Source organism: Mus pahari, chromosome 3 (assembly GCF_900095145.1).
Source record: "Mus pahari chromosome 3, PAHARI_EIJ_v1.1, whole genome shotgun sequence".
In the NCBI taxonomy this organism is placed as follows: domain Eukaryota; kingdom Metazoa; phylum Chordata; class Mammalia; order Rodentia; family Muridae; genus Mus; species Mus pahari.
In genome coordinates, this window is record NC_034592.1 from 162,491,711 (window position 1) to 162,501,745 (window position 10,035).

The following is a 10,035-nucleotide window of genomic DNA, read 5'->3' on the forward strand; positions in this document are numbered from 1 at the left end:
TGAGCTCTCAGCCCCTCCTGCCTATGGATCAGCCTGGCCAGGCCAGAAGGTCATCAAGTGGGGCAGAGGAAGTAGAGCTGATCCCAAGGGGACCCCCCACGGCTGAAACCCAAACAGTTTAGTCTCCACTGAGAGGTACGGTGAGCTCAGAGAGGCCAGCACAGTGGAGTTTGTTTAAAACCACAGAAAACAGGAAGGCTTCGGGGGTTACCAGGGCATGGGGGGTGGAGGCATGGGGGTCAGAGAGGGTGACTTAGGAGTGTGCATCACTCTATTCAGAGTGCGAAGGGACCACCGTGCGAGAGCCAGCAGTATGTGGCTACCGAGAGCCGGTGTGGCAGCAAAGGAGCAGCCAGAGTATCCACAGCCCTGGGCTGGGTCCTCTCCTGAGCAGGGGGGAGTGAAAAGGGGGAAGGGGTGGGTAGGAGGAGGCCACAGAGGGAAAAGAGGAGAGGAGACGTGGGGGAGGGAGGTTGGCAGAGGAGACCTAAAGGGAGGCAGAAGGGGTTGGGGGAGAAGAAGATAGATGGATAGGTATGCATGCAGTGTGAGAATGAAGCAAGCAGGAAGGAAGGAAGGTGGCTCCAACCTAGGGTTGGTCTGAGAACCTGCCTGCACAGACCCTACCCCTTCGAGTCCAGCTCAAGGAGTCAGACTGGCACAACCCTGCACCTGTCCTGGCCACTGGACTCTGTAACTTGTAACTTAAGCCTGGCCATGACTACACTTCCTGCCACTTCCCTGGACAACCCAAGCGGTCTCGGGACATTGGCCACATGGCTGTGTGCCCAGCCAGGCCCAGGGAGCCATGCCAGAAGCTTTAGCCTCATGACCACTAGCAAGCGGCCCGAGACCTATCCATGGAGCCCCAACCCGAGGGAAGCAAGACAGGGCAAGACTGCAGGACACCTGACGGTCCATGTGCCACCTCGCACACACATCATTGTCCCAGTCCCAGAGAAGACAACTTGGGTCAGGGGGCAAGATCTGGGTCATAAAGCCATCCCTGGGGCACAGGTCCTTCATCCTAGCCTTAACCAGCTTTAACCAGCTCAGCCCTCATCCTAAGTGCCCTCATTGTCCCTGTTTAGACCACCCCCTTCCTTGCCCTCAGCTTGGCACCTCCAGTTGTGTCCTGCAGTTCAAGGCCTTTGGGGCTGGGACCTATGTAGCCTGCACACTAGAAGGAAGAACAGAAGGCCCTATATCAGGAAGGAGACCAACACTCCTCACCTCTTTGAGCTGTCCAGGGAAGGGGAGCTGATGCTACAGGCGAAGAGGAACCACACTGATAACCCCATGCAGCCAGGTTTCGAGGGGGACGATGGAGGAAGAGGACACGGGCCAACTCATCCCTGCCTGCTGGGGGTTTGCCGTGAGGCCTGAGCCTGGTTCCCCGGCACAGGGTCGGACTCTGGAGAGAGCAACCTGACTGACTACTGGGCCCCAGAAACTTCCAGATAAACACAAGGAGATATAAAAAAAAAAAAAAAAAAAAAGTCCCCCTGCAACCCTTGGCAAATCAGGCTGGGTTTCAGGAAACTTCCTTTGTCCTCAGCCGAAACCTCTTACAGGGGACCCTCCCCAACAGAAAGACTCCTCTTTCAAGCTCCAGTAAGTGCCCAGTCTCTCCTAGGTGTCCTGGATGCTCCCAGACAGGTGTCGTGGGGACCAGTCCTTCTAAGTTCAGTGCCAGCTTTGGACTCACACACCAGGGCATAAGATCCAGGGCAGTCTAGCAGTCCAGCCCGCCCTCCCCAGCCTGTAAGGCTCCCTGCCAGCCACCCCCACCCCCTTCCCAGGGCATCCGCTTTCACCAGAACAAAGGCGCCTGGCCAGGCGCTTCCTGATGCTTCCTGAAGGAGCCGCAGCCCAGGGCTAGACCCAGGGCTAGCGCCTTAGAGGACCTCCCAGGCCTGCAGCACAGAACCCAGGAAGAACTTCCCCATGAAACGCTGGAGTCAGTCTGCCTGCCCCAGTCCCAGAGCTTCCTGCCCCTGCCATGACTGGCAGCCACTGGGCCAGCCGTGACAGGGGCTGTAGTGGACAGGGAGAGAGGAGACTGGTGGTGGGTTCTTTCTTCTCAGACGTGGATGGAAAGGCTGTCCTTCCCCTGCCTCATGGTAAAACTGAGGCTTAGAGAGACAAGATGCCCATGCATGAAGCTCTCTCCTAGCTTGGAACAACCCAAGGCCCAAGGAAGAGATGTGAGGATGGTTCTGGGCCCTGGAGGTACAGAGTCCACACTTTGTCAGGAAGGCAGTCCACCGCTGTTCCCCCTCCCACACAACACTTGGGCATAGTGCCCACCTGCTCTGTAGGCAATCTGAGGTTGCCATGGAGATAGGGTCCCCTCTCCTCAGCGCTACCCCAACTCCTGCCTCCTAAGGTGCAGCCAGGCAAGACAGGGAAGGAGAGCACGGGTACCACTTGTTACCCTACCCACACCGACAGACGGTTCACACACACGCCCTCCCGTGGGAGTCCCACTTCTGTGCCAAAGAAGAAAGTGGCTTAAGGTTCAAGTGGCTCCTGAGAACCCCTAAGCTCCAGGGTACAGGAATTCAGACGATGGAAAGCTGGGAGATGGAGACCAAACCAGACAGCCCCGGGGCAGTGGCCTCCTCCCTTTCCCCTTCTTCTCTACACTGGCTGCTGGAACACAGTTGTGGATCGGTTCCCCTGAAGTTCAAAACCACTTGCGAGACCCAGCCTGCTCTCCAGCTGGCTACCTGTGGAGACCTACCTCACCTCAGGTGGCAGAAGGCACACAGGTCCAGGAAGGAGCAGAGGCCAGCTGTTTCGTGGTAGGCATGGAGATACAAGTCTCTGGACTGGCAGAATAGTGTGTAGGATCAACCAGCCCCAGCCCAGTCTCGTCTACACACCCTCACTCTGGTCCCAGAGAACTTCAACATGTTCACCGTTCCCACAAGCCAGGATTCCAGTGGACTAAGACACAGCTGTGTGAGTGTGGCCCAGTCCTGGAGAGACACCAGAGTCCCCAGGCCCTGTTCACCTTTGGGTGGCTTGCATATCACTGAGAAACAGCCTGAGCTACCCTCCTGCCTGAACCAGAGCCTGAAGGGCCTATGAGGGCTCAGAGCTGGCAGTGTGGGTTCAGTCACTGATTCCCTGACCCAAAGGTGGTCACCAGAGCACAGGTATCTCAGGAATGTCCATTTCTACCCAGCTTCCTCCACATTCCTGCGCCCCTCCCATCTCCACCAAGAATTCCTCAGAGTAAACACACCAGGGAGCCTCTCAGGACAGGGGGGGTGGGGGCAAGCAGGTCTGCCACGCCTCCGTGTGGCGTGCGGTCAGCACTTGGCCATACCAACACTGGTGTGGCACCTGGTGGTGTCCCATTCACTCCCTGCTTTGCCCATGTACATCCGGGGATACTGAAGAACAAAGATGCCCACTGTTGGCGTACAGGCAATTCCGCTAGACTCCACCCAAGGACCTAGCAACGGCTTACGGCAGACATTATCTGCCACCAGGTGTGGGTGGCACACCAGGCGGCATATAAAAGGGCTGCTTGCTACCCCGCCCCCTTTTCTCTCTATTCCCTTGTGTTCCCAGCTGGTCTCTCTCTCTCTCTTTCCCCCTGTCTTTCTTTCTGTCTTTTTCTGACCTCCCGGCTCTACCCTCATGGCTCTGCTCCTGTCTGTCTACCTCTACAAGGTTCTCACTCCCCTCCCTCAAATAAACCTCCCTTATACCAGGTGTGTCTCATGGTGTGACACCTTGGCATGGGCCCATCAGGTACCCTCTCCCCACACCGGCAGCCACATTATACTTTATAACACCCACCCACAGTCCTTTGCCTGTGCTGGCCCTGCTCCCAGCAGCCCTGCCAGCCCTGGGCTTTGTCTCCCCGGACGGTGACCTCACCAAAAATGAACCTTACCTGGCCCAGGTCCAGCGTGACGTTGACCTCATTGTACTCCAGACCACGGGACAGGGGTGGGCTCTGCCACCAGCGCTCCGTGCCATCGATGGCGTTGCTCACAGGGTGTGCCTTGTTGCTGTTGGCAGCTGTACAGATGTCACAGTACTGGCCCTGCAGGGAGAAGGTAACCAGATGACCAAGAAGGGCTAAGCACCCCCTTTCTCCTCGAGAGCCACCATCTTGCCATGTGAACCTTAGGCCCCACAACACTGTTCTCCGTTCTCAACCTCCAGCTCCTCATCTTTCAGTCAGTCAAGAGGTATGGCTCACACTACAGAAACAGCGTCTGAGGGGACACTGGCTTTAGGTGAGAAAAATCAAGGCAAGCCTCAATGGGAAGGCAGCTTCAGAGGTCTTTGGGGTAAAGGGAGTACGCTCTGGGCAGAGAGCTGGCTACTGGAAAGGCTCAAGGATTGATGCAGCCAAAGAGCCAAGAAGGCAAAAGCAGGTAAGATCGCCCCACCCCTCCCACCTACCGCTCTCCTTGGTGGTCACTGTACCACCAGGGACTTGGTAGTAGGGATGGGGAATGGGTTGATAGTATAGTATGGGAAGGGGAGGGTGTTGACAATATGGGATTGGGGGATGGGGTTGGTAGTAGGGATGAGGGAGGGGGATGGAGGGGTTGATACTACGGGGGTAGGAATGAAAGAGTATGAAAGGTAGCGCTATCAGGAAGAAGGGTCACCTGGAGAAGAGGGTTCATGGGGGAATCAGATGCCCCCAGCTCCCAGTCTGTGCCTGGAGACACACCCAGCAGTCCAGTACCTCCTAGATTGGGTCTCCAGAGACAAGAATTAAGCAGGTTTGGGGGATGGGAGGGGATGGGATGCAGCTAGAATGTAAATATTCCCGCCAAGTGGCAGTGGTAGCAGAGCCTGGGACTCCCAGCCACCATTTCTGCCCTCTGGGACAAAGCCAAGTCAAGGTGCCCTGGGACCCTCAGTGTCCCCATCTGCAGGGCAGGGGTAGTGTGGCGCTGCTGAAGATGCCACCGCCAGGATCACACACAGGGCCTGGCAGCTGCTTCAGTCACAGCCTAGCCACCTGCTGGGGCCTGTAGGAAGTCCCAGCAGAGCCCTGGGTGGCTGTTCCTGGTGTGGGAGGGGCGGGGCCATGGATCCTGGCCAGGAGAGCCCCCGCCCCCTATACTCCAGGGAAACCAAACCTGTCCAACACAAAGACCGCACTGGAGACCGCACTGGAGAAGCACTGGAGACGTGACAGGACTGTGGCCCAGAAAGTGACCCTACCCTTCCCAGACTAAGGGTACAGAACAGAACTTTCTGAAGAGGTTGGGGTGTGGGAGAACCCTGGCCCCGATTGGGAGGTCTCAGTGGCCCCAATTGGGAACAGCCTCCCGTCCCCACGTACAGATGGTAGGCTTTGCCTCCCTGGAAGTCCAGCTAGCTCCAGATTTCTGCCTTATGCACCCATTCCTAGGGTTGTTTGTGGCTCCCCAAACCCCATGCATTGACCTCTGGGGAGCTCCTGCCAGGCGGCCTGTATAGAGAGAGCATGGTGCTCTCTGGATCTTGGTTTAGATATCATCCCCTGGACCACTCCAGCTGACTTGCACCCTGCCAGGCACTGTCTGCTATGTTTATCCCATCACACAAACTATCAGGCTAGTTCTCCTGGGGCCCCTGGTGTTAGACACACCTTCCTTGCTCCATCACCCCCAGGTTGTGGCTCAGAGGAGCTAGGACAATCATAACCCTAAATGAGCCATTCTGTCAATCCTAAATGATGATTCCCCTACCTGCAACCTGTGTGTCCCCAGCTCTCAGAGCCACAGCATGGAGCAGAACAGAGTAGGACCCTGAGAGGACCCTGCCCCACAGGTGCCAAGCAGGGTGGAGTGAGCATGCCTCCTAGGGAGGTTTCTTTTTTTTTTTTTAGTTTTTCGAGACAGGGTTTCTCTGTATAGCCTTGGCTGTCCTGGAACTCACTCTGTAGACCAGGCTGGCCTCGAACTCAGAAATCCACCTGCCTCTGCCTCCCGAGTGCTGGGATTAAAGGCGTGCGCCACCACGCCCGGCTCTAGGGAGGTTTCTTGTGGTCCAGACCATGAGGCACATGATCATACTGCCCCAGGAGTCAGGCCCAGGCTCAGGGATACAAGGTGGGCCAGGAGCCCAGGAGCCCAGGGCAGTCAGTGTGTGCCTTCTTCAAGCCAACAGAGAGGGCTAGAGAATTGGGAAACCTCAGTGAGAATCTCCAATCAGCTCCTCGCTGAGCAGTAAGCCACAAGCAACCAGAGGTCAGGTCCCCCACTGACCTCTGGCTCACAGCAGACAGGGCTGGGAAACTAGGCTTCCTCCACCCCCTGGCGCAGAGGGTCCTGCCAGGAACAGAACTAGGAAACATAGGAGCTGATTAGGACTTTCCCTTCCACTGAGTCACGCCCTCTGTGAGGCCAGCAGAGTTGTGATGCCCACAGGGAGGGCAGGGAATCAAGCCACTCTCCATCTTGCCCAGAGGCCCTGTAGGACTCTGGGCTCCTATCTGGGATGTCCCTCTTCTGTGGCCCTAAAGGGTCCCTGACTTCTTGGGGTCAATCTGTGAGTCTCATGCCTAACCCCTTGTTAGTGAGCCATTGCTGAAGCAGCTGCAATTTCTACTTTCTCACCAAGGAGGTGCAGCACAGAGGGGCTGTAACTTCTGACCACCTGGCTGGACCTTTGCCACTATAAAGAGGTAATAACAATTTGTGCGGAACCAGATCCATCTGAGCCACTGACCCTCCGAGAAGGCCTGTGTACGGGTAGAGCGGGGAACGGTGGTCCGGGATGTGCAAAAGGACTTGAGTTCCCGTCCCAGAGAATAACAATTACTATGTAAGCAGAGATGAGGGCCCTGGGGGCCCAGGCAGTCCCTCTGGGTCAGGACAGATCCCTACAGGGCCCCCTCCTGAGACTCAACTCCCTGAGCAACACTGGCCTAGAGGCACCTGAGAGGCACCTCATTTCTGAACGTTCGCCTCAGGCAGATCCTGCTCTGACTTGTAAAGCTTCAAAAACAAGCGTTTGTACCTTCCCAGGCCTCAGTTTCCCTGTCTCTGATGGCCCACACCTGCTTTTACTCTGAGACTGCAAGGGAACCACAGCGCAGGGAGACGGGCCTTCTCAACTCCCCCTCCCCACTTGGAGGCCGGAGGACAAGCAGGGTGGGCAGGCAAGGAGAGTGGTGGCCAGGTAAACCAGTGAACTGAGCTGAATTCCTTCATCGCTCTCCTTTCTCCACCCCGACGAATCGGTTTTCAGCTATTCTTTTCCTCGCCAGCCTCCTTCCAGGAACGTGGAAGCAGGTCCCTAGAGAAGGTAGCTAAAGTTACCAGGCCCTTATGGCTCCCAACTCCTTAGGTCCCTAACACGAAGCAGGAGTCCTGCGGCGGGACAACGTGGCCCACCTGCCGGCTCAGCCTGAAAGGCAGGGCTCAGAAGAGGCTTTAGGCACAGAATCCACATCTCCCGGGAGACTGAAGCCCAAGAACCTACCACCTGCTGGGCAGGGGGCTCATCCACGATGGCCCACAGGTGTTAGCGCTCAATTAAAACTTTGCCTGCCTGCTCTCTCCACCTCCCTCTGAAACTCCCAGATCCCAAGAAGAGAAGCTTCAACTTTTGGCTGAGACAGTGAGACCCAACACCAGGAGAAACCGGCGATGGTGCGGCTTCCGCGCTCATTCTGTCCCCATCCGGGAGGCCAACAGGTTCTAGCCTGTCCCGGGGGAACAAGGAGCTCCCGCCCCCTCCTCACAGTCAGCGGGAACCCAGGCCAAGTTCCGCCCACGCAGGGATCCCGGACTTACGGCTGCCGGGGACTGATCACCGGTCCCCTCCTGCTTAGGTCACCTCCCCCCACCCGAGCTTCACCGGCCCCAAGGGCCTTCGGCCCGCGAGTCGGACACTTCATTGGTTCTTCCAGAGGCACGTGCCGGGTCTGCACGAGTTTCGGTGGCCGCGTCAGGGTCCCTCTTACTCCATCAAAACATGGGGCCAGGGAGTCTTGGTGGGAGAGTCAGTCCGTACTTACTCTCCCCCCCCAACACTGGGAGCCCCTACGAGATGGCTGGGTTCAAGCGTTAGAGGTGAAACACCACAGGATGGTGTAACCAGCTCCTCTGTGCCGCGCTCACCTGGATTGTCTGATTGGGATCTCCGCCGGCCACCGGACCCCCAACCAGCTTGCAGTAGAGGTCCTCAGTGGGGCGTGAGGCACTGCGCGTCGGGGCCTCCTCGCCGCAGGTCGCGGACGCGGTGATGCGAGCGCCCTCCGCCAGGTTGAAGTAGGGCGGGTGCAGGCTGAAGCCATCGCCCCCGGGAGTGCGCGCCTCGCCTCCCAGCGCCAGTCCAGTCAGCAGCAGCAGCAGCGGCAGCGGCGCGGGGCTCCGGGAGCCAAGAGCGCCCGGTGCGCTCCCCGCGCAGAGCTGCCCTCCGCGCTTCGCCATTTTCCTGCTGGGGGCTGCGGCTCTAGGGACAGCGCGCACCGCAGGAGCCCGGCAAGTCTAGTTTGGGGCGGCCGGCCCGGCTGGCCCCGCCTGTCCTCGGACGTCAGGCCCCGCCCAGGCCCGCCCTGGCGCCCGAGCCTTATGCCCTGGAGAGGGGGTTGGAGGAGGGCACAAGAGACGGGGGCGGCCTGGGGACCTTAACCCTTCCGACCCCGGCCAGACCAGCGTCCTGGAAGGGGCACCTGCTGGCCGCCGGCCAGGCCGTGGGAACTTAGCGCTACTGAGCCTTTCCTCTCTCCCAGGTCGTGGCTTCGATCCCCACGGAGACACCTTGCTTTTTCCGTGGATGTTCAGGACCCCAGCATGCCGGGCCTGCCTCTACCCGCCCAGCAGCTCCCCTTTCTGTTTCCCTAACTTCAAACAGGTCTCAGCCACCTGGCGCCTCCCCGTTGCCCTAGCCTGTTACTCTCTTCCTTCCCTGTTGGTGTTTGAATAAACTGTGTGTAGCTGTGGGTGGGGACCCAGAGGGGATGTGATCTGCAAATGGTGGGGGAGTGAGGAGAAGACCCCCTACTTCCTCCCTTGTTAGGTCGGATTTAGCCCTGTCTACCCCTATCGGGTTTTAAACGCCTCTGCAATAGGGGATCAATACAAGAGCAAAGAAATGACAGGCGCCCACCCATGGAACATATCCAAGGATGCTCATAGGCCTATAGGTGACACCCCATAGGCTCCTTGGGAAGCGGAGACTTTGCTTAGACATCTTTTAAGCAAGCCGTGCCTCTAGCGCCTGTGTTTCTGGGGTACGGTGGGCTCCAATTGATCTGCCAGGCTCTGAGTTGCAAACACTGAGTGTCCTAGAGGCTTAGCTAAGATGCTTGTGTACCTCATGTCTGCTTCAGCCACAGCCACTGGATCCCCTCCCCTTGGATTCTAGGACCAAATAGGAAAGCCCCCGGGGGAGTAGAGGTCGGACTCAGTAGCAGGACTAGCAACTCGCCTTATCTCCTAGCCAGGCCACCATCTCGTGTTTTGGGGTAGGACTCCCATCTTGCTGGGCCTTCTGGATAATCCCAAGGGTCCCAGTGAGTTCCTGAAACACTGCCATCATGTCCTGGCCCGGCTCTGACCCGTAGTTGTCTGGAAAGTTTGCACCATCCTCCTGCCCTCCTGACTACCCCCAGCCTCCTACAAATCTTAAACCCCAAGGGGCTGGGAGGACCCCAGTCTCAGTTGAAAACGCGAGGTCAAGACAAGCTGCCCTCCCTGGATGCCTCCACTTTCCCTCCCCGGAATTCCTCTAACCTCACTATTAGTTTTCCACCTGGGGGAGGGCAAGGCAGCCGCTTCCCTTTGCTTCGAAGGCTTGGTGTGGGGGAGGGGCTGGCTCCAGAGAGGGCGGGAGACAGGGAGGAATCTGGAATTCAGTAGAGTAGGCTCAGGAGCTGATTTATGACCCCCGTGTGAGGCACAGCTGGGGCAGTAGCAGGTTCCCAGATGGCTGGCCCCACCCTACTACTGCCTAGAAGTCCTCCATGCCCATCAGGAAGCCGTTCTGGTTCCTGCCTCTACCCCCTTTAGCAGCTGGGGGTCCTAATAGCCTGAGGCTGAGAGATACATTACTAAA

General features: G+C 57.9%; 1 protein-coding gene across 1 annotated transcript in view; it reads right to left on the reverse strand.

Annotated features, from left to right (window-relative positions):
- The window catches only part of Lama5 (laminin subunit alpha 5), a 49,338-nt gene extending 40,879 nt beyond the window's left edge, over window positions 1-8,459 (reverse strand). Inside the window, exons 1-2 of the mRNA XM_021195201.1 lie at window positions 8,097-8,459; window positions 3,914-4,066 (exon numbers count right to left, since the gene is read on the reverse strand). Coding sequence (XP_021050860.1) covers window positions 3,914-4,066; window positions 8,097-8,408 — 465 coding nt within the window. The 5' untranslated portion in view covers window positions 8,409-8,459. The remainder of the gene's footprint in view (window positions 1-3,913; window positions 4,067-8,096) is intronic.
- Between the last annotated feature and the right edge of the window lie 1,576 nt (window positions 8,460-10,035).